The sequence below is a fragment of the Trematomus bernacchii genome, unplaced genomic scaffold, assembly GCF_902827165.1.
Source record: "Trematomus bernacchii unplaced genomic scaffold, fTreBer1.1, whole genome shotgun sequence".
Classification (NCBI taxonomy): Eukaryota; Metazoa; Chordata; class Actinopteri; order Perciformes; family Nototheniidae; genus Trematomus; species Trematomus bernacchii.
In genome coordinates, this window is record NW_022988146.1 from 486,640 (window position 1) to 514,147 (window position 27,508).

At 40.7% G+C, this 27,508-nt stretch overlaps 1 protein-coding gene across 11 annotated transcripts; it reads left to right on the plus strand.

Moving 5' to 3' along the window:
• Positions 1-3,988: 3,988 nt before the first annotated feature.
• On the plus strand, positions 3,989-26,630 carry si:dkey-30c15.10 (uncharacterized protein LOC559353 homolog). 11 transcript variants are annotated; one of them, XM_034122192.1, is made up of 25 exons: positions 3,989-4,146; positions 4,845-4,941; positions 5,074-5,238; positions 5,670-5,765; positions 6,501-6,685; positions 6,997-7,089; positions 7,484-7,573; positions 8,326-8,389; positions 9,836-10,042; positions 11,062-11,375; positions 12,103-12,197; positions 12,324-12,453; positions 12,997-13,132; positions 13,647-13,823; positions 14,387-14,513; positions 14,938-14,986; positions 15,370-15,423; positions 15,507-15,539; positions 15,629-15,656; positions 17,755-17,864; positions 18,361-18,414; positions 20,770-20,856; positions 23,968-24,075; positions 24,159-24,304; positions 25,427-26,630. In XM_034122192.1, the coding sequence occupies exons 2-25, from the start codon at positions 4,851-4,853 to the stop codon at positions 25,584-25,586; spliced, it is 2,799 nt and encodes a 932-aa protein (XP_033978083.1). In that variant the 5' UTR covers positions 3,989-4,146; positions 4,845-4,850; the 3' UTR covers positions 25,587-26,630. The 11 variants fall into 11 exon arrangements, with proteins under 11 accessions (XP_033978083.1, XP_033978085.1, XP_033978084.1 ...); XM_034122194.1 differs by having other exon boundaries at positions 8,329-8,389; XM_034122193.1 differs by having other exon boundaries at positions 7,487-7,573.
• Positions 26,631-27,508: the final 878 nt, after the last annotated feature.

Below are 27,508 nucleotides of genomic sequence, written 5' to 3' on the forward strand. Positions count from 1 at the left end.
CATCATTTTATATTAGTCAGTTAAAAACAGCAGAAGAAAGAGACACAAAGTTACATGAAGGCGTTGTTCCGACAGGAGCTGTGTGTCTGTTGCGGTGTAATGTCGGATACCAACCTCCATGGTAAACTTCGATTCGAGAACTTGAAGCAGCAGTTTCTATGAGCTGTGCTGAGCTGCAGAGCATGAGCTGTGAGGAGGGAACAGAGAAAGTTAACATAAACACTACTGAACGACATACATGCACATTTACCATTTACCTCACTGTATAAAAAAGTAACTGTGTTGATAATAATAATAACCAGGAATTATATTTGCAAAGTATTTTGTTTCCAAAAGAAAATGTTTCACTCCTGTCGGTTGGGGGGGGGGGGGGGCTCATCTCACAATGTCGCTTGGGGCCCCAAGTTGGCCAGGGACGGCCCTGGGCGAAACACTAAAATGACTGGTGTTATCATACGGAGGCGTGTGGTGCAGTGGTTGTGCGTTGGTGTTCGGATCAGGGGGTCACAAGTTCAAACCCCACTGCATTCAGCATGTCGTTGTGTCCCTGGGCAAGACACTTCACCCCAAATTGCTCCTGTGGGGATTGCCCACAGTATTGAATATGTAAGTTGATTTGGATAAAAGCGTCTAACAAGTGACATGTAATGTAATCTATTAAGGGGAAGGAAGTTTAAATAAAGATTAAAATCACCTCACCTAACCCCAGACTTCTCAGCATCTACATCTCAGTGTTAGTTAGTGGAAAGATCACCACCAGCATTCAAGATCATCAAACACTTGCAGTTTATCAGTTATCAGCAGAAGTACAGAGAACTCACAACAGATCATATTTGATTTATATTTAGATCATACTCAATGTTAAGAGACCTATTGGTAGTGTCTTAATTCACTGTTGAAATTAGATTTTAACTTTTCATGATTTACATTTCCAAGCATGTGGCAACAAGGCTACACACCAACCGCGAAATGTTCTGTTTAAACCAGTTTATGAATTCCATAGGACCAACTGTGTCTCTACATGTCATTATTTTAGCTGCAACCATAGTCAGTGGTGTAAAGTAACTAAGTACATTTAACTAAGTGTACAATATGAGAGACTTGTACTTTATTATTTACTTTGTATTTCTACTCCAATACAATTCAGAGATAAATGGTGTACCACACTCCACTTCATTTATTTAATCCCTTTAGTTACTTTACAGATCTGGATGAATGATGTGAAATCTAATCAAGTGTTAAATCAGACTTTAGTTCCACCTGGAGTAAATTCACAAGCTACCCTGCAGTATACAAAGTCATTCAAACTAGCTGCACCTTTACCAGCTTTGAGAACACTTTCATGATCAATAATTATAAAACATATCATATATTATTCTGAAATGGACCAATCTGCACAATGACTACTATTTTGATGATAAGTACTTTTACTTGAATAACATTTTGAATGCAGGACTTTTACTTTTACACTCTGGTACTTTTACTTTTAGTAAATAGATTTTCATGACAAGTGCTAGTACAAGATACGATTACTTCTCCCACCTCTGTCAGTAGCACCAGACCTCTGCAGCTCACCCAGAATGCAGCAGCCTGACTTGTTTCCATCCTCCCTCAGTTCTCCCACACTGCACTGCTCCTCTGCTCCCTTCACTGCCGAATCCTCTTCAAGACACTGGTTCTGGCTTACTGTGTTGTGAATGGATCCCGTTCTTCCTATTGAGGACATTGTTAAATCATACAGTCCAGCATGTGCACTTCCCTCTGCATCAGCCAATCAGCTTCACTGCAATGTGGACCCAGGTTCCCCTCATCAAAACACGCCTGTTTGTTATCTTGGCTCCAAAATGGTGAAACGGATCCCCATTAACATCAGGACAGCAGAAAGTCTACACATCCTCAACACAGACAGAAAACCCACCTGTTTCTACTGCAACTTGGACAATAAAAACATAAACAAAATTCTCTCTTCAGTACTCAGCTCTGTAATATGCTTTACAGAAACCAAATATTTCCTGACATGATATGTGCAGCCCTAAGGTTAATCCTGATTCATTACTTGTCCTTGGGGTGCTGCAAGACGCTGCTCGTGTTAAATCTTGTTTTAGATTTCATTATCCCACCTTATTGGAGATAGTGCTTAAATGTTGCATAAATGGCGGCATTTAATCTGGGTACTCCATAGAAAAACTTCCTGCCATGTGTGCTAAAGAAGAACAGTTACAGTACACATTGCACAGAGAGCAGGGGGAATGTGGTCAATACTGTCTCAGCAGATCATTGTGTCCCTGTTCACTGGTTTATCCGGTTGGTTCCATGAACAAAAGAGAACAGGATCCGATTCAGACAAACTAAACAAAGTCAGTTTAGAGATACGTTGGTTTTAAGAGGCCCTATTATCATTGTTGGTATTTTTACCTCTCCTGTAGTGTGTTATATAGGTATTTGTGCATGTAAATGGTCTGCAAAGGCTAACATCCCTGTGTTCCCTCTACAGCAGGGGTCTCAAACTCAAGGCCCGGGGGCCAAATCCGGCCCGCGACTTCATTTTATGTGGCCCCGCAAGAGCTTGCAAAGAATATAATAAGTTTATTATACGGTTACAGAAGCAGGTTGGCCATAAACTACATGTCCCACAATGCATCTTGTTTTGTGACATGCGCACTGAAGAGACTTGCAATTATTTGCCCTGGACTTCTGCTTTCAGACGTAGTTAATTACTAAGTTATTATCCTATCCGATAATAATCCAATTCAGAGGCAATAATGTAATATAATACATTATTTTATATATATATTATCTATATAGTTACAACCGGCCCTTTGAGTGCAACCTTTATGCGAATGTGGCCCGCGATGAAATTGAGTTTGACACCCCTGCTCTACAGTGAGTTTACTTGTACTCTATGAGTATTTCCATTTTATTCTACTTCATTCTTCTACTCCACTACAAGTTGGAAGCAGAAATATTTGACTTTTTAATCCTCTACATTTAATTGTAAGCATTAGTTACTACAGTAGATATTTTGCAGGGTTATATTATTCAAACAAAATTAAATTGACTGATAAATTAGGATATACTATCATGGATTAAGATACTTTGCAGTATAAAACGTCCTTAAAGTTAGTTCAAACTTTCCAAGCTGCAAAATTAAATGATGTACACATATATATAATAATTATAACCCTGTGATATAATATAAATAGATGCCCCTTCTGCATGGACAGTACCTCAAGTATATTTTGATGGTAATACTTTTGTACTTTTAAAAGATCTGAGTACTTCTTTAACCACTGTTTTTCGCATTATCTACAATTCTTACTGTAAACACTTTTCATCAGAATTATGTTCTATATAAAGTAATCCTTATATTAGGCTATATATTGAATCCTTAAAACTAGGCATTGAAGTTTGAAGTGGTTTTTTGAGTGTAATTGATCTGTTTACCATTAGTACAGATTTTTGGTAAAGAAAGCTATTATTTTAAAGGCATATAAATACAGACAGAAATTACCAACCACTAATTAGCATTGGTTTCTGTCCCCTTCAGGGTAAACTCCATTCAGTTTCCTGTAAGTCAGCCCCCCCGTCCTGTAAGGCTTTACTTTGAAGTGATGGCGTTAGCATGATGTTCACAAGATCTAATCGCAGCTGTTTTTAGACGTGTGAAACCAGGTTTAGCTCCTGTTTAGATCACTTATTTGCATGCATTGCAACCCCATCAACTTCCTCATGATCATCACGTGTAACTGATTTGCATGAGTGTATGTATGGGCTTGGGCTACTAATGTCACCTAAGATTTTTGAACTGGAATTTGAAATAGTTCAAATGCCAACTCCCATTGAAATGATTGAGAAAAACGATGCAAATCTCACTAGTTAAAATCGCATTTCTGATATCAAGAATACACATTATAACTAGTTACAATTGAATTTCTGACATCGTCCAGAAATGAATAAAAGCTAAATCGACTTGCCATATCTTCCACAGTCTTTACGGTACTGCAGTTGGGTGCACTATGCTCTGCTAACGTCAGAAGAAGACCCGCTGAAATTCAAAATTGGAGGAGGAGACGAAAGCGTAAAACAACAAGGAGGTTGTTTCTAGCTTTCTGTCAATTCAACTGTTCCTTACAGACTTATTTTCAGGTAAGACAACACACGACTTGTTCAGCATATACATTGCCAGCTCTGTTGTTCCGCTTGTTAGTTGTACAGTTAGCTTGCCATTCTAAGCTAGGCTAACGTTACGCTGGTCAGCTTTAGAAAAGTTAGCTTGGAATTAGCTTGCCAGAGTCTATTCAAATGGCTGCGAAGCTAATGTTAGCAAGCTAAGTCAAGTAACAGGTTTTAATTACGCAGATATATGCTAATGCTTTAACGCTAATTAGGTTTAACGAACACATGTTTATTCAAGTGTTAGCAGTGTTAACAAGTTAACGTTATGTTACATCATTTTACCTAATCTTACTGGCTCGGACATATTGCAACATTTCATTAAAAAAAAAGCTAACACCGGATATAATATCCAATATTATATCATATTCCTCTGTCTGTGTAAACACGTCTGTTGTTAAGTAGCTTTATTCATTCTATCATGGCTATTTAGTTCGTCTTAACCCACATCATAACTTTTAGCCGATCAAAGTTTCGTACATTACCTTCACTGTTAAAACATCTTATTTGTATCTGGTTTGTAACTCACTGGGCCATTTTATTAGTTGTGAGCAGGTGATTTGAGAGGTGAGTCACTAAATGAACTGCAATGAGTTCACCTGTTTGTAGCAATGCTGTTGTGCTTAATAATAGCTTGCATCTTAAAACACACATGATGTCACTGTTTGCAGCTCAGAATGGAAGCTGGTGAGGAAAATGTTGGCAACGTCATGAAAAGACAGAGAACACCTCTGTCAGATTCTGAAGATAATGTCCTCTCGGCACCAGGTTTGTTTGTGACTTTATTAACAATAATGTAGAGGTTCATGCATATCTGTGTATCATATTCTCTGCAGGCGTTGCACTTAAGAACATTTGTGACTTTATCCTTCCCTTGCCTCTTTCTATCTGATGTCTCAGAGTGCAATGATGGCCAGAAGCGGCGGCGCCTGGAGGCGGCTGGTCAGGAGAACTGTAGTCCTAAACCCTCCTTTGGACGCAAAGCCGAGCGAGAGACCAAGCCGGACACACCCATGGTGTCTTCAGTCCGGTCCCGGGTCCAGCAGCTCACACAGAGACGAGAGGGTAATCGTACCTTTACATTTGACCAGACAAGAAAATATTGTATCTTTTTATCAATAATGGACTAAATATCATAACAAAACACTTCAGTATAAGATGATATGAAAGTAGGATTTATTGCAGGGCTGTTGTATCGGTCTGCATTGGTATTAGCTAGGAAGACATAATAAACAAGTATATATAAAACATATTTATTGTATATGCACAAAATTAGACTGTACACACAAAGGTTACAATTATGTGGGCAGTGATTGTGGGAAATCTGAAGTTGGTGACGTGTTGCAAAGGTCAACAGTCAAGCTGGATTTCCTGCATGCAAGATAAGAACTATTGTCAAGGTGCTGTGCAATCTGTGTGGTGCTATAAATATAAATATAAATATAAATATAAATATAAATAGTGTGTTTTGTAACAGCAAGTGTGTGTTGTCTTAGGGGGAGCTCCTCTTGCCCAGCGGTGCCTGTCTGATCCCGGGGTGGACAGCCCATCGCTCATCCTCCAGGAAAAGGGTTTCAAAGAGCATCTCCTTCGTGAGTATGCAAATAAACACACATGTCAAAGAAACATCCGACTTGTTGTTACTTGTTAAATACTATTTTCTATTTTACAGAGATTAAAACAAAGAATAATAGATAGAATAAAATCAACCTAAAATGCATACACTTGAATGATCTCAGATCAGACCTGACAGTGGCCAGAGGGCCATCATTGAGGGTGTAAGGTCAGTTCAAATAATTTGCCGCACCTAGCTGCAAAGTCGTTAATAAAAACCACTATGGCAGCAATATGGCTAACATGATTGTGACAAGGGTTGGAAGGTAAGCTTTTGGGACTTTTGCATAATTAACTTTAAAATACATCATGCCCATTTAATTGAATTGTACACATGCACTACATTCAGCAGCCCACTCTATATGGATTGTATGGATCATTTGCCAGTGTCCCATTAAATAGGAATTGAGTACCCTCTCACAACCCACTGGACGCACAGGGCATTCTCCCATCACATGTTTAGCCCACACTGCTGTAGTGAGCTTACTCACTACTGTGGCAGGAAAGTTAGGAGTCAGTCGATTAGGCAAAAATAACATACATCTCGACTAGCTCTATTAATGCAAATTCTATTTTTGTTAGACACCATACTGCTGTATTACATAGAACAATACAGATATGTATATGGTGTTTTTGCTACAATTTCTTAGGTTTTAATTTGACCTGATTCCTATTCGTGTTTGATAGTTAATCCCTATAAATGTGGCCCTCAGGTGAGGGAGAATTCAACCAGCGACTGGAGCGTTTCAAAGTGCCAGTCTTCCAGATTGCCCCCCCCACCACAGCCAGCTCTGCCAACATCTCTCCGCGGACCCCATCCAAATTTGTGTCTGCCATCCAGCAGAAGCTGCAGGGCTCTGCAGCACCCAGCTCCTTGCAGGCTTCACGCATCCGCCAGGTTGGTTCTTGGCCTTTTTTGACTAAAATGTATTATCCGCTCTTAAATGAACTGGATCAACACCATTGTTGATCTTCTTTTCTTTAGTTTATATGGGCAATTGAACTCCAAAACCTTGTGATATAAATCCTTTACCCATATAAACTATTTGCAATATCCATCAGTATTTCTTTTTTGAATGTTCAAACGGTTAAACCTATCTAAATTGAAGCTACTAGCTGCTGCACTATCCTTAATTATATTTACTTGAGCATGAATGAGTACCTGTAGGAAATCTATGTCTTGACTTGTGACATTGTTTCACTGATCAGCAACGGGAACAGGAGTTGAACCAGTTGCCGTTCCAACCAATCAGTGAGAACGCCTGGCTGAAGAGGAGCAGCTCGGATCCCTCATTATCTCAGGTGGGCTTGCGATCATCATATTTTATAATTCAAATAAGAATATGTTGGTCTTAGCTGTCAGTAATGTTGTGTTATTATTATTATTATTGTTATAACAATTTCCCAAATTGGGATCAATAAAGTACCATCTCATCTTATCTTATCTTATCTTATCTTATCTTATTATTATTGTTATTGTGTTTTATTAAAGTAGATGTGTTTTTTATTTGGCACATAAAAGAAATGGAACGGATAAAAACTCACTTTATTCTAGACAGCTTTCAACATCTCTGCGATGCTGATAGGATAGGCTGCTATAGCGTTTGAATATAATATATATATATACTCAGAATGTCACTTCTTATTGTAAATAGTCTTTGAGGGTTTTTTATACACTAGTGCATGTAAACATTAGCAGGGATGGACCCCTCCTGGCCCCTCTTCCTCCGTCTGGGTTCCTAGATCCACAAGAAGAGTTTGTTGGCCTCCTATGCAGCCCTGGGATGTGAGTCTGTGACCAAATAACCCTTCCCTTTCTGGTCACTCTTGTGCTTCAACACTGCCAAATACTTGGAGCCAATAAAATGGGCATCATTGATTTGGTTAGTGATAAGAATAGGAGCAGTGAAGACAAATAACAAGGTACAAAAAAAAATGTCACCTTGTTGGCATAATAACCCATTTACTTGGCTCCAGATATTTGTCTCTTCAGAGGTAGAAGATCACTTCTTAAATAGTGCACATATTAAGGTGTGGTGTGGTTTTGGGGAAATTGATTGTTCACATAAAGGATTATCTTTTCACTTCACATGCCATGAACAGCAGCGAAATGAAACTGGCTTATATTAGATCCATAGTGGGTATATGAGAAGGTAACACACTGCTTTACAAGGATGATGTCACAGTTCCAATTTGTTTCATATACTTTATTGAAAGAAAATCACCTATAATGAATAGGGATACAACTATATGTTACATGAAGACAGCTTGGTGAGCATTACTATACTTGTCTCAATGGCGGTTTGTTGGTTTGATATTGTTTAGTACGTTTTAACACTGTTTTACTTATTTGTCTCGTGCCACTTTTTTAACACGCTTTTTATAGTTGTTTAGCACACAGTCATGATAATACATTTAAGATGCTGTACTGTATTACTTATCTTTTAGTATGTGTATTTACTTTGATTATATTACAAACATCAGATGAGGCTCTACTCTGCATTCCTATATCTTATTTTTGTTTCCTGTTGCTTCCAGCAGATGGATGATGATGCTGTGATGAAAGATGGCAGCTTCACTGAAGCTTCTACATCTGGTGCAGGTAAGACTTTCAACATCAGACTTACTTTTACAAAAACAGGATCTCAGCAGACAGATTGTAGCAATAGAAGTAGAAATGACCTAAACTGATCTGCAAGACCATTATTCTTGCCTTTTTAATGCCATCGCACCCCGAGTATAACAATTGTAAAACAAAAAACACTACTCTTTTAAATCTATTTGTAATTATTCCCAAACAGTGATACAGTACCAACATTTCACCTGCTACTAGAACCGTTTAACTGACCCTTTCTGCAACCCTTGAAATGCTGCTGTTTGGTCACCGACAGTAAGACGTTATGCTTACTTATTATGGCGCATTTCCACTACACGGCCTCGCTCGGTATGGCTAGGCCTCGTTAGGACTGGCTCACTTTATGGCGCATTTCCATTACAGTTTAGGAACTGGGGTAGTATCTATAGTAACGCAGTGTAGGCGGAGCCGTGACGTCATCTTCAATGAGGACCCCAGAAAAACAACACAGCCGTTAGCTGTTGGCACTCAGAGCTCACAGCTCCTTATATCTGTTCAGAAACTAGACAAAAGTTAAACAAGTACAAACCACAGACTGCCTGTGTCATGGCGAATACAGTTGCTGCTTTATTTATGTCTGTATAGGCCGTTGTTGTGAGTGTGGACGGTCGGAGCATATAGTGCGTTAGCTTAGCCAATCTCCATTTAGAAAACACGCATTTTAAAAGGTTTTTCCCCTGCCGTCTGTCTGCAGACTTGTCAAAGCATTAATTCATGGTTTTTACTAACCAGTATCAGTATGTTGTTACTTCGGCATCATTTTGAAACGTGTATTACAATTAAATCACGGTCAAATATGTCCATCTTGTTGTAGTTGTAGCCCCCTTGCCAGCGATTCTCTCTCTAGTTTAGCATACTCAGCCCGACTCAGCCTCGTTGTCTCTGGCCCTAGACCCACGATTTTATGAATTTTGTGAATTAGGACCCGCCGGCCGGTACTAGGCCAAGTGGAAACGCAACCAAAGACGGGCCGCTGACGTCACAGCCCTCTTAAACCGTGCTCCGCGCTGTAGTGGAAACGCGCCAATAGAATCTGGTCTTACTTAGTAATAAGAAGATACATTATTCCTATTAGTTCCACAGTGTGGTATACAGACTTTCTTTTCTTTTTTTTATAAAAAAGAGCATTGGTTTCGCATCAATAGTCATTAATTTCCTTAAGTTTAAGTGCCAGTTTCATTGTCATGATAGAAAAAAATATCTACTTTAACAGTGTTTTCCTCCATTTCAATTAATAGCAGCACCTAAGAGAGTTGCAAGGAAGTCTGTGTTTACTGTGTAATATATGCTTTTCTAACATCATTATTCTACACTATTTAAATCAATTTTCACACCCACTTTATATAAAAGAGTAGATATGAATGAACTAACATGGGTAGCCTATTGATAACATGTAAGACTGCTTTTCAACAGGATTAAAGGCACCCAGAGACTGTGAAGGATCGGTAGAGCTTGAGCACATGGAATGGATGGAGCAAAATGCTGATGATGGAGTCAGGGAGGAGAAGGAGCAAAAGAGTTCCGCTGCACAGACTGAAACTGTGTTGATGTTGTCTTTTAGCGAGGATCAGAGTTTCTCAAAAGCACCTTTGCGTGAGGAACGGATTGAGTTGCCTTCAGGTAAAGAGCAAGGCTTGCTAGAATCAACTCATGCAGAGGAGTCGAACATGAAGGAACCGGTTGAGGTTTCCATAGTGAATACACAGGGCAGGTCTGGGTCATTTGAGGAAATTGATGGTTCATATAGTGAAGAGGGCATTGAGCCTTCAACAGATGAGGAGTTAAGGTCTTGGAGTTATCCTCAAGAAAAGGTGTGCAATGAGGAAGAGTCTATCAGAGCTGCAGAACAGGAGAAATGTGTGTGTATTAAAGAGCAGGAGAGTAATTGTGAATCACCCATAATGGAAAAAGAGAAAATAGACAGTGTTGCAGATCAAAGTGAACCCTCTGACATCCAACGTGGAGAATGTTATTTGGTTGATGTCTCTGCTGAAATGCCTGGCTCCTCTAAAACGAAGGAAGATAAAAAACAGGGTGTTGTAGATGGGCCGTCAGAACAAACCCACAAAGCAGAGAGAGGAGACAATTCAAAGAAAGTCACCTTTATCCTGGAGCCTGAGCTAATCCATGACTCAACAGTGTCTGAGGAAATACCTCCATGGAGTCCAGGGCGGAGGCAGGGTCAGGTGAGAACAGGAAGGAGGTGAACCTCTCTAGAATCGAGCACGTGGGTGAAATTGTTTGTTGGTGAGACCGAAATCACTGCATGTGGTGGGTTCATATTGAGAGCAGAATGTTTACAAATTCACAGGTGGACATGCTTCTCCACATATGTTTGGAGAAGTTTGTATGGAGGTTTCTGTTTCACTTAAAGGTTACATTATTAAGCTTCAATGCGCTGGTAAGTAGAGAGACCATTTTAAGGCCATGAGCACACAGTTTCTATTGCAGGGTTGCACTTGAGGGAAAAGTTGTGACTGGGATTAACCTACAACAAGATAGATCGTGTCTATATGGTGTGGGTTTCCTTCATTTAAATACAATTGTCTCAGACATTAGCAGGCATCTACCTGTGTCAATTGAAGTCTTTTTTGTTGTCAAAAAGTGCCCTCATCCCTTTGTTAATGTATCTTCCACAGATGCTGAACTGAGCTCTCACGATGAGACCAACACTGCCGAAATTATTGACCAGATGTTCGATGAGGTGCTGGAATATGCTGGAAGGATGGAGGAGCAGAGGCGGGATGAAGACACTGAGGACAGCGGCATTGGCATTTGCTCTGGAGACAAAGAAAAGATTGACATGGAGTCAGAAAAGGAGAAAAGTGAGGAAAAGAGGGAGTCCAAAGAAAAGCACTGTGATGAAAGCAACACGGATGAGCTGCTGACTTTTCCTTCCAGTGGCATCCTCTCTCCTCTCAGCAAGTCTTTAGAGGCTGTGGTCACACCTCTGGTAAGATAATTGCATAACTATAGGCGTTTTCACACCAGAGTACTTTTCCCAGGAATAGTTCCGATAGCTCTTGGGATTTTGCTATCACACCAAAAATATCTGGAACTAGAACCTAGTTCATGCGAACCTTTTCACCCCTTTTCAGTCCCTGCTAGAGAGGTGGTACTTTCCTGGGGAGGAAAAGTTTCCAATTTCTGATTGGCTGGGCGAATGGCAAACCACGCCCCGTAAAACTCCGAAAGGTTTGGTGAAGCCGCCATTTTATTTGCTCGCATTATCATTATTAGCATTAGCATTAACCCAGCGCACCAACGAAGAGAGACTAACTTATGGCAACACAAAAGAAAACATGTGAGCGGTGGAGTGATGAGGAGGTGTCGGCGCTTCTGGCGATTTACCCGGGACTTCGGGTGGCGATTTACTGCCACCCGAAGTCCCGGAGTCCCGGGTGGCAGTATACGCCGTAAAGTTGTTTGCGGCCTGCCAGTAAACCCAAAGCAGAAGAAGAAGAAGTGACGTCAGTGGCTTCATTTGCGTAATCCTCTCTCAGGGACTTTTTCCGGTGTGAACGCGATTTACTAGGACAGTTCCGGGACTGAAGAGTTCGGTGGGACTAAGTACGGCAAAGTACTTGGTGTGAAAGCGGCTTATGAGCTTTCCATACATGTGTTCCATTCATAATTCAGACCCTGGAAAACATATTTAATGTTCCATTTTCCACCTACAGCGACTGGAAGCAAGCCAGGATTCCATTCCTCCCTCTCTGCTCCTGACTCCTGAAGAGACCACCACTCCTGTTAGTGAATCTGCTCCTCTATACAGGTAATAACAGCAGGCCCACAGGCCTTCTTAAAGCTATGATGATACATTATTTTATGTGACTACATAGAATATCAATGGTTTCAGTTGACACGATGTTTGAATGTTTTTCTGTTCTGTTTATTACAGTATTGATGCCTACCGCACACAAAGACAGAATAAAGCGCCCAGCATTCAGAGCGTCACTCCTGGTGTTCAGAGGCGAGCTCCAGAGAAGGCCCGACCTCAACCTTCCGTCAACACCAGGGAGAAAATCACGGTGTGTAACACAACCAGACTAACCTATAGAGTGAAGTCGACTGCGTGTAGTCCTCAAGTCATCTTGAAGTCAATGGTTTTTAATGTGTTTTTTGTTAGATAAATAGGATAAGATAATAGGGTCTATAAATAAGGTTGGTTTTGCATTTTCACGTCTCGTTCTACAAAATACGCAAGTGAATACCCCACTGGTGAATGTCTGAATCTTCTATGTTTATTGCCTCGCAATAGCTTTTTACTTCTGGTGGAAAAAATGTCAATTATAATGATTTCTTTCTGAAATCCAATGGAAAAATCTCATTGCTTTTGGTTGATGGAGCACTTGCGATTCTAACTTCTGAGTCGGCCAACAAAAATACATCATCACTTCACCACTATAAACTGTTATTGTTAATCAACCAATTTCAGACTTCATACTTCAGGATGAGATTTAAGTATATACTTTATTAGATAATATTAAATCAGTCAATTTGAAATGTAAACTGCGCTTCAAAATTGAAAGTGAGTAACCCATAGTGTTACATGTTGTCCTGTGTTTGTCCAGACTCTGAATGAAGAAGCAGGGAAGCTGCAGAATGTGATCAGCCAGACGCTGCAGGCTCTGAGCTGCTGCACCGATGAAGAGCACGGCCGAGGCTCGCTGGAGGAGGCTGAGGCGGAGAAGCTGCTGCTGGTCTCCTGTACATACACAACTACTACTACTACTACTACTAATAATAATAACTTGCATTTATATAGCGCCTTTCATAAACCCAAGTACGCTTATACAGAGGGAAGATACAGAAAACGCAAGGACTGCACAGAAAACAGACAAGGAGACAGAAGGCAGATAAGGAGATGTGTGACATTGTTTGTGAGTGCAGGGGGATGAAGAAATTAAAGTTGGAACGGCTAACAAATTAGTTTTCAGGGTTTACTTGATGATGTCCAGAGAAGGGTCTAGATTTCAGTTTTAACGTAGCCATCTTTGTCTACGAGCTACATATGAAATATTGCTTTCTTTCGATAATAACATTTTACTTACAGTTGATTAAATAATACAAACGAGTGTTATTAAAAAAATAAAAATATTATGTTTATATAATAATAACAACCATCCCTATTTTGCAAAGCCTAAATAATTGTATTTAAAGCATAAGAGTTTTTTTCTTCATCTTCTTAATTATCTCCATGTGATCTACTTGTGTGTTCCAGGTGAGAAGCGTTCTGCCCTGCTGGCGGAGGTTGCTAGACTGAGGGAGGAGAGGGGCTCTGAGTCAGGAGAGGAGGGGGACTATGTTCCCCAGCAGCCCTGCAGAGGGACGGTCAGCATCACAAACATCCAGCTGCCTCTCAAGGTGGAGTTTGTCTGCTCCTCACACAACCGCACAGGTAGCAGGAAAACAATTCTACTTTATTTGATTGCATTTTAATTGTCCCATGTAATTGTCCCATGGTGGCTGACGGGGGAAAACGTACACAAATGTGCCAAAACACATGCACGAAACACCTCATTTAAAAAATGCTGCAATACGAAATGCTGAAGTTCGGGAGTTATAAAGTTTGTCAACTGTCAATGAAAATGTTCCTAAAATGTAAGTTATATCTGCCTATTTTAACAATCTGATTGCATAAATCCTTCAGATATTATTGCAGATCTGCTGTAAGCCATTGAGCTAACGTAGCTAAACTAATCACTTTAAATATAGTGACTAATTTGAAGCATTTTGTATCTGCAGCATTTTTATATTTGCATCGTTTCTGAAGTTGCAGCGTGTTTCTCCTAATGAAGGGTTTTACGCCATTGCAGCGCATTTGCACCCGTCAGCCACAGTAGTCCCATATTGTTCATATGTATAAGTTTAATAAAAACATGTTTTCAAAATGCAGGGCTTAGCTAATACAAATGATCTGTTTGACATCCAGTTAGAAAGGACTACGTTTTTTGTGTTTAGGTCGGCCGAGTCACTTCTTTTTCGTGCTGATCCGCTACGGGCCCTGCAACATCGACGCCACGCCGCTGGCCACGGCTGCTGATGCTAAGAACGGAGACACCATCTCCTTCCCTACTTCTGTCATCCTGTAAACTGCTGCGTTGTTATTGCGTTTAACAAAATATTATGCATCAATCCTAGAACACATTTGCTGCTTTTACATACTACATACTTTTTTTTCTGAATTGACAGCATGTTTTTTCACAAGTAAACAAAACCATTTATTCCTATTGTTTAAATCTGTGATAGACACCCTGGTTTTGGGTTAAAATGCTTTTAACAAACTATAAATGAATGGTAACATCCAAACAGCTTGTCCTTTAGTAGAACACTTTGTTCTACACATTTGTTACACGTGTTGAATGTTGAGTTTCTTATTTATGATCTTGCTCACTTGCCTTTTAAATGTGAAAAGTCTCATGCCTGCTCATATTCCCACTCAAATGTGATCATTTGAGTGGGAATATATAGATTATTGCAACGTATACTGTTTTGTCCCCTTGATATTTAAGGAAGGATATCCGCTCATCCTTTGAGATAGATGTGGAGGTCTACAGCCTGGTGAGAACTTTCAACATATTGATGTGAACTCATATTTTGCTATGTTTTCAATAAAATATCTATAATAGACTGAAAAGTAATTTTTTCCATTGTGAAATAACATTTCAAAGTTTAGTATGCCAGTAATGGCAGCATGCTAGGTAGCTCAGCATGTTGTTGGCTTAACGTGATGTTAGCTTGCATGTTGTTGACCAATGGGGTTTTTATTTGTATTATTATTTTGGTGGGCTGGGAGGCATGCATGGCTTAGCATCTTGTTGGAACACTAATTTTCTTAGCATGCTCGTTGTCTTAACAGGTTTTTCTGGTACATTGTGGATATAACAGCACTATTAGGCACATAATCTACAAATGTCATAAGCTCTGTTTTTGTGCCATTCTAGTCCCACACTTCAGGTGGTAACAGCAGCATGGACCGGGCCACCCCCAAGTCACGGGTAAGTCAGGAGACAAATAAATGAGCCATGTGTGCATTTTCCAAAAAAAGACTGATTAGGTTAAGTTGTTTGCTCATATTCAGGTTACGCCAAGAAAGCTTCTGAACACCCTCAAAGTGAGTATGCCATTAAATGTCCCGTCCCAATCATAGAGTATGTGTTGTTATTTAACCTCTCACCTAAACCTTTTATTTTGCATTTACAGAGATCCAGTCACAGTCACAGCCTGACATGTAAGTTGAGTTTTATTTTGGTCAGTACTTCTTATATTATATCTAGGGATGCTCCTATCGATCGGCGGCCGATCGATATCGGCCGATACTCACTCTCTGCCGATCGATCGGTGCTCTCTAAAAATGCCGATCGCATGACGTAAAATTATGACATAAAATACATGACACTTTTCTCTGTGCACGGCAAAGCCATGGATGTATAATAAGATCTGGATACAGCGTGGGAGGCGGGGCCTCATTCATTCCTATGAGAGTTGCTCATTGGCGCATGAAGACAAAATGGCCCAACTTTTGAGAGAGCGAAACGTCACAGATTAGCCGTCATGCCTGAGAAGTACCCGTATGTGCGCTCATAGCGCATGCGCAACTTTAACCACGCCCCCCAAAAGGCTCGTTCACATCAAGCACGTCAATTTGCAAAACAAGCTCGCCAAAATGGCTTCACCAGTCTGGCTGTATTTGAAGGTGTTCGAAAATGACAATAAAATAGCGGTATGCAAAGTGTGTGAAGCAGAAAGCCTGCAGCTCCACCTGCTGTGACGGACCGGTGAGCGGAGCAGAACACACACTAAGAGTTAGACCGAACACACTTAGCTATTTTATCTACCTCTGGAACAAGCTAAACTAGTTATAAATATATGTATTCTTCACTGTCGGGTCACTCATTACTGAATCAGTGAGCTGCATGAGATACTGACGGGCTGTCAGGAGAGAGAGAGAGAGGAAAAGAGAGCGCTTCCGCTCATTTCTCCCGTGTTATTATCTAAAGTTAATGTAAACTTGAATAATGTACTTCATTTGAATGTAATAATTATGTTGGTTGTTGTTTGTGGAAGCGCCAGTGAATGAGCCCCCATTAACTGAGTTTTAAACATCACTTTAAATGGAAGATCCCCATAGACCCCGCCCACTCAATCGGATCGGCGATCGGTATCGGCCGATACTGATTCCGGCGATCGGCCCCAATTTGGCGATCGGAGCATCCCTAATATCTAGGGATGCACTGATACATCGACATCGGCCGATGTTCGCCCTATTTACTGCCATCGGCACATCGGCAAATGATGTGACATTCACAGATGGCAGTCGCCAATGTTTTTGTTATTTTTTTCTCGCGATCCGTTACATCTGCGGCACCCGTAGTTCGCTTATATAAAATAAAAACATTAACTAAAGAAAACAAAAAAACAACATGTCGGCAGTGTGGGGATTTGCAGTTGGCAAAAAGTGTTCCGTTGACACGGAACGGAGCGCTCTCTTTTCCTCTCTGTCTCTCCCTCCCTCTCTCTCTCTCCTGACAGCCTGTCGGTATCGTCTCATGCAGCTCGCTGATCCAGCAATGAGTGACCCGACTGAAGAATAAACATATTTATAACTAGTTCAGTGTGATAGGTCTAACTCTAAAGGTGTGTTTTGCTCCGCTCACCGGTCCCCTCACGCAGCGTCCACACGGCGGCTTGCCGGTGGGCGTGTCTGAAACTCGACCAACAACCAATCACATGAATCTCCCGCCCCGGACACACAAGCACGTGGTTTGATTGGCTAGAGCTTGTACTGGCATATGATTTGATTGGCTAACGCTTCAGTCGAAGCTTCAAAAGTTGAACATTGCTCAACTTTTGAAGCGAGCAAAGCGAAGCGACGGAACCACAATGCAGTTCGGCAGAGCGTGACGTCACCCCATTCAAAGTGAATGGGCAGAAGCGTTGAAGCTTCAACGCACGCCGCCATGTGGACGGGCCGTCACAGCAGGCAGAGCTGCAGGTGATCCGCTGCGTACTTTCTAAACAGCGTACTATGATGTTATAATAAAGAACTTGCTCAGCCTTTGAAACTGAAACCATTTTGCGAGAAATTATTTGTTTTTCCTGGCAGAAAGTGGAATAACAACAGTGGAAAAAAATGACATTAAAGCATCGGCCAAATTGTTATTCTTAACATCGGCATCGGCCAAGAAATGTAGCATCGGTGAATCCATAATTATATCCCTGTTTAAATCAACAATTGCTCTAGAATGTTAAATGTTTAGAAAATATACAAATGCATGCATATTACTGACTGTTGTGAGTTTATCATTCTGCTTTTCTTTATCATTCAGCTGCAGCTCTTCCTGCTCTCAACCCTCGTCGCTCCAGCAACTTTTGTCTGGTGGGCTCCCATAAGATCGACTTGGCCTCTCTGGGACACGGCAAGTTCCCTCTGGATAAGGTAATCTGTCATGAAAAGGAACATACTCAGGGTTTTTGCCATCCTAAATTAGGAATTAAAGGTTAATACGATTCTTCATCTGTCTGTCTGAAAATGAGTTCTGCAACTGAGCAGTTCTGTGAAAGCAGTATTGTTCATCAGATGAATAATGTTAATATTTAAACAGATTATTTGATATGTTCATATATCTTAACAAGCCTTAGCCACATCCATAAAGATTTTTTTCAGGCAAGTAAAAACAACTCGAGAATGAAGTTTGGTGGATTAGTTTAGGTTCAGACACAAATCGTTTTTTGTGGTAATAGTTAATAATGTGATAAGATTCAGAAGGGAAAAACATGGCCTGTGTAAAACATCCACTGTCACTGTGCTGCAGAAACCACTATACACTCCTTTGGTGCTTTTATTTTTCTCACACGGGTGCCACTTGGTGATGTAACATGTCTGCCCCTCCCTTTCTGCCTCCCTCCCCCTCTGTCCTGTTTCCTTCACTCAGATGAAACTTGAAGGCAAAATCAGGAGGCTGCTGGGAGATGAATTTCAGGAAAAGGTTTCACTCTTTTCACAAGACTGCCAGCCCTTCACCTCTCACTGTTTTCTTTAACATGAACTAGTCTCTGACTCATGACTTAACAAATGAACTGCCGCTGTGTTTGTGGTGAATGCTTTTATTAGCTCAAGCTATTTCCAATCTGATCTCATAAATCAAAAACACTATCCATTATGTTGGTATTTTTATTCCAAAAGCAAATGTATGGGAAATGACATATTGCTTCAAGAGATATATGCTTGCTTGCTATATTATATATTGATACCCACACCCTAGATCAGGGGTGGGGAACCTCCGGCCCCCGGGCCGTGTACGGCCCGCTAGACCATTTGATACGGCCCTTGAGGTAATTTATAAACGCACGCAAAAAAAAAAATGTTTAAGAAATCTAGACCGCAAAAATAATTAAACAAGCGAGTGCCTGTTTTTCCTGGCCAAGGTCAGGGTCCTTGAACACAACACTAGCCTAACGTGTCATCACGTGGTATATGTCTCGTCTGACCTGGGTGTTTCTCAATCGCGAGTACGCTTGCTTGGTAGCACATGTCTGCCGAGCATCTTGCTTCAGAAGCGAGTCAAGAATACTTCCTGCCATTCGGAAAAACGAAGTGTGGAACACGCTAGCAAGTGTGCAGGTGTGCTTCATATGATAGGCCCCGCCTTACATCTTCCGCCACAGATTTGGGGAAATTGGTCCGTGCGCAAAGCATTGTGGGGATTTTAAGGCCGCGAAGTCTACTCATGTGCAGCCTCGATATTTCTCCAAACGGAGTACGCTGGGCTCGGTAGATTTCCAAGTAAACTGGAGATTGGAACAGTACTTCGGCGGCACTCGATGACGTAGTATGCTTGAAATAGTGGCTCGGAAGCAGCTTTACTCGCGATTGAGAAACACCCAGGGATGTAGAGCTGACGGAGAGCACCAGAATGCGGCTCCGGCACTTCAGATAAGGAGCCGTATACATGTCGCAGTTTTTGCGTGGCTGTGGGTGTTTCTCAATCGCGAGTAAAGCTGCTTCCGAGCCACTATTTCAAGCATACTACGTCATCGAGTGCCGCCGAAGTACTGTTCCAATCTCCAGTTTACTTGGAAATCTACCGAGCCCGGCGTACTCCGTTTGGAGAAATATCGAGTGTGCACATGAGTAGACTTCGCGGCCTTAAAATCCCCACAATGCTTTGCGCACGGACCAATTTCCCCAAATCTGTGGCGGAAGATGTAAGGCGGGGCCTCTCATATGAAGCACACCTGCACACTTGCTAGCTTGTTCCACTCTTTGTTTTCCGAATGGCAGGAAGTATTCTTGACTCGCTTCTGAAGCAAGATGCTCGGCAGACATGTGCTACCAAGCAAGCGTACTCGAGATTGAGAAACACCCTGTGTCTTTAGTTGAAATCCAAGTGGCGATCTGTCATACTGATCATACAGTCAATAACTTTGTTGTTATTAGCATCTGGTTAGCTAGCTATGCTAACGAATATAAGAAGCTTTTTCTACAACCAGTGAGGTACAGGCACATCTTTATATTACATTACATGTTACTTGTTAGACGCTTTTATCCAAAGCGACTTACATATATATGATCATTATAGTTATATACAACATTAAGAGAATAAAGTAAACGAGTATAAAATACTATATGACAGTAAAAAAAAGTTGTTATTAATAAACAAGAATACAGTTTGAAAGGAGAGTGATTTGTAAAATATCCATAAAGAAAATCTGCTTCCAGTTCTGTTTCATATGAGTGTTGAGAGCTGTATCCATAGATCTCTTCATGTTGCTCTCAAAGTGCACCAGATTGATGCTTTTAACTTCAACATTTAAAAGAAAATCTTCCCGGGGGTGCATGCCCCCGGACCCCCCTAGAGGAGGTTTTGGTGGTGATGCCACAACTGTGCGTGCGTGCGTGCGTGCGTGCGTGCATGCATGCGCGAGCCATAGTAAGATATCTGGATTAAGAGGTTGCTTTTTCTTTGCACAGCATGAAAGAAAGGCCAAATGAATGGGCTGTGATTTTAGTATTTTTAAGCAGAGGTCAATCATTTGTACGGCCCTCGGAGGATGTTGAAAAATTTAAATGGCCCTTGAGAGGAAAAAGGTTCCCCACCCCTGCCCTAGATGCTTCTTCCTAGTGTAATCTATTCATACACATATTCATATACATTTACACGTCACTCAAATGCGGTACCTTCTCATAATGACAATCAGAATATCTAAAAGGCTATGTTGGAAGGAAATTCTTTAAAATATTTTCTGTTTCTTGCTGCTCTGTATGTCTTCAACGTTAAACCAGTTTTACAGTGCCCCCCCCCCCCCCCCCCCCCCCCCCCCTCTTCTTCCCCACACTGCAGGTGCCTTTCCTCTCTCCTCTAGAGGGCAACATCTACCTGCAGCTGAACAGCAAGGGGCACTCTAACGTACAGCACCAAGGCTTCCTGGTCAGTAATGTGGTGATGCTTATTTTCAAAAACTCTTTCTGCATTGCTTACATGTCCATCTCAACATTAAATGTCCTTTAGCTGACGCCTATATCCAAAGCGACAACCATTAAGGATATATTTTTAGAACTGCAAGTACTTAAGCTTTAAATAAGCCATACCATTGTTAGTGCAATTTATGGCTCACCAACCTTAATGTTAACACAGAGAGAGATAAATAAAACGCAAACACAGACATTGGTTGAGATGAATTATTATTCAGTTGCGCAACAACAACAATAATCTTGGAGTACAACATCACCTGCCAATCACGGAAATGTCCCCCAACAGTAGCAGCAATCATACAGCATATATAGCCACTGCAATGAACACACACACACATTTTCCCTAACCATGTTTAACGCACACACATTTGATCATGCAGCCTACCACACAAAACGTCACATGTTTTTCCCTCTGAATGCCACACTTGTATATGTTTAAAAGTCATCATTTCATGACATCCTTAGGAGTAGTAAACTAACAAAGGTTAACTGTTTTTATAACCTGAGGCCTTCTCTGAACTACCTCTAACCTCGGTGTCGGCTCATTTAAAATGAATACATCTATTGATAATTCAGAACGACCATTGTCTCTAACTCTTTGTGACCCAACTCAGTAACACACATCATATAGCTTACCATGTGACCTTAATGAATAAGCCAGAGATACGCTGTAATAAGGATTGCCATAACACCATTTTGAGTGCTAGAGCAGAGGTTCAAATGAGACTGAAGGGATTTCAGTCTGCAAAGGAAGATGTGAGAATATCTGCTGTCCTGATATCAGAGGAGAGCTCGTTCCACCATTTTGGAGCCAGGATAGAAAACATGCATGTTTTTGTTGAGGGGTACCTGGTCCCCACAGTGAGGAAGTAGAAAGGCAACTGAGGTGAATGCGTAAATTAACTGGTTTAAATTATCACTGCTCTATGTAAGACACGAGTGGATCTGCCTATTTTTGAGTGTTTAGTCAACTAAATGTGTTTGTTTAAAATGCATTTTGATGGAATATACAATATTAATTAAAAAACTTAATACAAAAAACATAATTGAACGCGATAACCAGGCTCACTTTCATATCTTAAAGACAGTGGTGGCTTATTAAACGTCCAAACGTCTAAGCATTATACAAACATATGAGCGGTATGTCGGGCGGTAGCCAGGCCCCCCTCATAGTGAAGCAGTAGCAGAGTCTAGTGGACGAGCTCAGTGTACTGTTTGACCAGCCTGGATGTAAGATGAGCCTGAGACTAATGGTGCTTTTCCACTGCAGGACCTAGCACGGCTTATGGTATGGTTAGGCCAGGGGTTTTTGTCTATATTTAGACAAAAATAAGAAGGGAATGAAATACAAATATTTGTAGGACTATTTCTAGTTTGTTGCACGGTTGAAAATGTTTCGTATTTTGAGGTGATACTGTGACACATAACAAAAAAAAAAAACACGGTTTTAATTAGGTCAACTAAAATATGCATCATATCCTGCTACGGTCCCGCACCAGCGCCTTTTCTTGCAGGTGAATAACCTGACCCCCGGCTCGATGAGCGAACTATGGATAAATCAAAGAAAAGTATCGGAGGAACACAGGGTTTAATTCTGCGTGGACAGTTATATGCTTTCACAGCAAACGATGCTGGCTTACCGGGATGTTTGATATGTGGAGAGAAGTTGTCAAAGGTGCTGCAGCCTTTACGTATTGGAGGGAAAACACGGAAGAGGAAGACAGCTGACGATCTTCAGTCATAATTCAATCGGTTAACTATTTTTAGGGTGCAGCTATGTGTATTATTTATTTCAAAGTGGGCCCATTTTAATTATATTAATTTTCTTCAAATGTGCAGAGGACTCTCCAAGTGCTGTGTTGATTTATTTTAAAGTAGGCCTGTGTATTTTTTGTAATTCTCCTTATAAGACTTCTTTGTTTATTATTAGAGGTAAACAGTTTTCTATAATGTATAATAAATGCAAAAAACTGTATTTTATGTCTAATGTAACAATATATACAACTTTATAAGCTATCAAATATGTTTTGTGGCTTCAGATAAAAATGTTTAAAGGTTTTTCGCCTGCCGTCTTGTCTGCAGACCGGTATCAGTATGTTGTTACTTCGGCATCATTTTGAAACGTGTATTACAATTAAATCACGGTAAAATATGTTCATTTTGTTGTAGTTGTAGCTCCCTTGCCAGCGATGCTCTCTGACCATTCAGCCTGGTTGTTGGCCCGGTAAGAACCTCGATTTTGGAGGGCCAGAAAAAAGGTGAAAAAGTAGCATTGAGCCGGAACTACCCCTAGTGGAAAACAACCCGGCCCGCTTAAACCGTGCTCCGTGCTGCAGTGGAAAAGCGCCATTACTGCACCTTGAAAAGCACGTACCAGTGCTGAGCAGCTGGGCAATAAGGGAGAACTAATGGAAGCTCAAGACCAGCTGTGCTGTGCTCTGGATGGGCTGCAAAGGTCAGGTGACATATGCGGGCACACCAGCCAAGAAGGATTGAATAAATCAAGGCATGTGATGGCAATATCCTGGACCAGAACCTGCACTCTCTCCTGGATTAGGAATGGATTTGTAGCTTCCTGTACTTATAAACTACATATTGCAAATAAGTGGGTTATTTGTATGGGTTTGTCCCTGTTTACAGTTCTCAGTCCTATGATAAGTCACTGATGGGAGAGGCCTTTCCTGGAAGGAAGAGCAGTTTAGTCGTGTCAAGGTTTAGCTTCAGGTGGTGTGCAGACAGAGATGTTGACCCAGAACAGAATGTGTCTCTGGCTAACAAGAGATTTACCACTAAATCTTAACATTCACAGAGTAAATTGCGTCAGAGTCAATGTTCCTCATAATAGTTTAAAAAAAATGGTGAGTTTGTTAAAAGACGAAAACATAAGGAGCAGTTTTACCCAATCCGGTGGGAATGAGCTGCTGTCTTTGCTAAATTATACAATAAAGTAGTACGCTAATCCAATAAGACGTAATGGATGTCTTTCTAAAATGCTGGGAAACAGTTCAACTGCATTTCTCTGTGTTCGGTTGTTTTAAATTCCCTCTCTCTCTGAATGTGTTCCCAGACCATGTTTGAGATGATCAGTGGATACGGGGTATGGCATCGCCGATATTTTGTTCTGATGGGATGCACCATGTCCTACTGGAACCACCCCAATGACAGAGAAACTAAGGTATGGATGTATGGACCAACACACAGAAGAATCACCCATTTACTTTAAATAGCTTTAACTGTGCTTCTGTTTTTACTTCCCAGGATGCAGAGGGCAGCATTTCTCTGTCCAGCTCCAGCAGTCAGTGTGTGCGGCCTGTGAAGAGGGACTCGTGTGCGCGACCTTTCACCTTCGAGCTGGTGAGCAGCGTCCCACACCAGCAGGACGCCGGCCAGGAGACCTTTGCCAAGTAAGACTGAATAAACACTAATAAGCTTTAATAATCATGTGGCAGTTAGTTAAGTGTAAATACGCCTGAATGATAAGTGAAATCATTGAGAGCTTTAAACCAGTACTCTGGATTTGCTTTTTATTGGTTGTGTGTTCATGTTGATGTCACAGGGGTGTTTTACTTTTGACATTCAATGAGAAACGCCTTCTGAGACAGTAATGTTTGGGTTGTGGTTTGAAATGTCTTTTGAAATCGTATAATTACTGTAAAAAGATTTAAGATTAACAGCCTCTACATCAGGGGTGTCCAAACTACGTCCTGTAGTTATTTACACAGTATTCATGTTTTAATATGCCTCATTTTCAAATATTTCAGTCAATTCAAGTTGATCAAATGTTCTAACAAATCTTTGCATCTAACTTATTTGCATAACAAGCTTGAAATATACCTTTTCCTATTCTTCTTATAAGAGATGAGCTGAACACTTTTTTAAACAAAATAAATGAAACCCTATGGAGAGATGTGATGTAGGCTGTTTTTTTTCTATTGGAAATTCAATTATCAAGCAAAATTGACCTACATTTGATTGATTCTGCTAACATCTAACCTAACTTATGAGGCAATATACCTCAGTGATTGGCCCAGCCCTTCGTATATTTTTCTGTATTTGGCCCTCAGTGAAAAATGTTTGGACCCCCTGCTCTAACAACACGAGCAATCTGGCCAAAAGGCATCATATTTTGGCATCATCAGAATTGCACAGTTGCCAACTGCCATAACCTCAAAGCTCTGTTGCCCCAATAGTAAGGTGGAAGAAGTACTCAGATGTTGTACTCAAGTAAAATGTACTATAGAGTAGGTATTTCCAAAATAAAAGTACAAAAGCATTAGCATCAAGTAAGTACTCGTTATGCAGATTAGCCCTCTTTAGAATAATATTTAGTATATGTTTTGATTATATAAATGTGGTAGAGTAAAAGTACTCGATTTACCTGTGAATTGTATTGGAGTAGAAGTACAAAGTAGCAAACTATTCAAATACTCAAGTAAAATACAGACCCTCAATATTGTACACTCCCTTTAAAAAAGAACAAGTACCCATAAAAACACAGTTCTCTAAAGGCTGATGTTGTTCTTCAGGCGTTGGTTTTCAGCCGACTCCAAAGAGGAGAGGCTGGACTGGATGGAGCAGCTCAATCAGGCTCTTTTGGACTTTCACACGTGGAACCGAACATCAGGAACCCAAAGTCAGCAGTCCAACACGTGCAGCAGTGGGAACCTGAGGGAGAGCATCCTGTAACTACATCACTGAAACACCAGATCCCTGCTGCCCAGGCTCCATGGAAACACAGGGTAGCGTATGTGTGTCAGGTAGATGAGCTGGGATCAGGGTTTACATTATTGTTGGAGAGCTGCAGGAGGTGAGCTTCTCTTCACAGTTGAAATGAAACTGATGAATCATAAAGAAAGCGAAACCCTTCTGTATCTCATATAGAAAATGTTAGGAGATGACTTTGATTTTCATACTATTTATTTTAATCTGGATCCAATCAAAGCTGTTGGTTTACACTTTTATTTGCTAAGCTATAGTTGGCCTTTCTAATATTATTTGTTGTTCATGATTTTGAGGAAAGAGCTGCTTCTGTTGGCAATACTAATTGGTCACTTTCAGTAGCAAAGATAAAACTTCTTGTAGCGAATGTATTTTTGAGATAATTTACATTGTATTTGCATTGTTAAACTGGAAGGATAAACAAAGATATACAGTGACACTAACAAATATACAATGAGAGGGAAATCTCTAACTCTACTTAACTTAGGATGAGAATGTATTTGAAGGAAACACTAAGAATTATTAGAATTAGGAGGAATGCTTCCAAGTGTTGGAATGGAGCCTTTCATAGTCATTCAGACAGACAATATCTGCTTCTGTTGGGGGAAATAATACGTTTTCTATCATCAGCCCAGTCAACAGACTTTTGTCTGTCTCTGTAAAATGTGATGGAACAAAAAATGGGACTTAATACTTGTCAGTACTGGCATCTTGGGGCCATTTGTCTGCAGTGTTCTCTCATATCCAATATATAATTTGCGTTACTGCACATAAAACACATTTATTTGCATATTAAAACCTGTTTTATATTTGTACAACAGTGGATGAGAGGTGTGGTGAGGTAAGAGGGGACTGTAGTGATGCTACTGCAATGAATGTAATCTGTTCTGTCTGTCCTTTCCATGTGTTTACATCTATCAGTCTGTCCCTTTTGTTATAAATGTTATTCATGTGAACTCATTATATGCACTTAATGGAAGGTCCCAATAAAGTAATGGATTGAAATGGCTACAAAAACAGTGTACCTTTTGTGAACTTGACAAATCAGGCATGTTTTATTTTAATGCAATTGTCGTTACAAAGGCTAATGCATCTCATTAATAATGGCTCTGTGATATTTTATTTCCAGTAGAGAACACACTCTTCTCCCATACAGACATTTAAATCCCATTATAAAGGAATGTGAAGGGCCACAGATGTCTTAACGTACGCAGCCTTTGAGAGTGGCAGGAAGGCAGCTCGGGTCAGGAATGTCATACAGGAAGTGGTCTGGAATTAGACTTCCTGTCCCTCCCATAGCTCCTCTGGGTGGAGCCACTGGTGAGTGCTATGGAGCTCAAGGTGATGACAATAACAGGGTGGGGGGGGGGGCAAGGAACAGCTGTGTACAGTTGTCTGTATGACATTACTATACCCTGGGTGCTGGGCCGTATTACAGTACAGGGAATTTCTTGGTTTGTACCCAGGGCCGGTTCAATTTGATGCCCTAGGCGAGATTTTAGCTGTCCCCCCAATCAATAGAGTATCCAAGGAATACACAATAGAATAAATGAGAAATCTCTTCAAAAGACCAATACACTACAAAAACAGAAACTTATTGACATGTTGGTTATATACATCAAAAAGGCTTCAAATGTATTCAGTATTGTATGAACATGTTTGAATTGGAGGGTGGACATCACATCCTCTAGGGGGGTCAGGGGGTATGCCCCCCCGGGAAGAAATGTTTTGAACATTTTAAAGTTAGATGTGTAACCTTCTTTCAAGGCCAGAGTAGTTACAGTGTAAGTGGATTGACATCTAACATAACATGGCTGAGTACAATTATAACAATCAATTAAAAAAAAAGGAAAGAAATAGAATTTCAATTACATTTCTACTTAAATGTG

What these genes read in the sequence shown, in the direction of transcription:
- si:dkey-30c15.10 (XM_034122192.1), top strand. Translation starts at nt 4,851, where the DNA reads ATGGAAGCTGGTGAGGAAAATGTTGGCAACGTCATGAAAAGACAGAGA. An exon ending in ATGTGGAGGTCTACAGCCTG is followed by an intron (nt 14,987 to 15,369) that starts GTGAGAACTTTC and finishes GTGCCATTCTAG; the next exon opens with TCCCACACTTCAGGTGGTAA. An exon ending in GGGCCACCCCCAAGTCACGG is followed by an intron (nt 15,424 to 15,506) that starts GTAAGTCAGGAG and finishes GCTCATATTCAG; the next exon opens with GTTACGCCAAGAAAGCTTCT.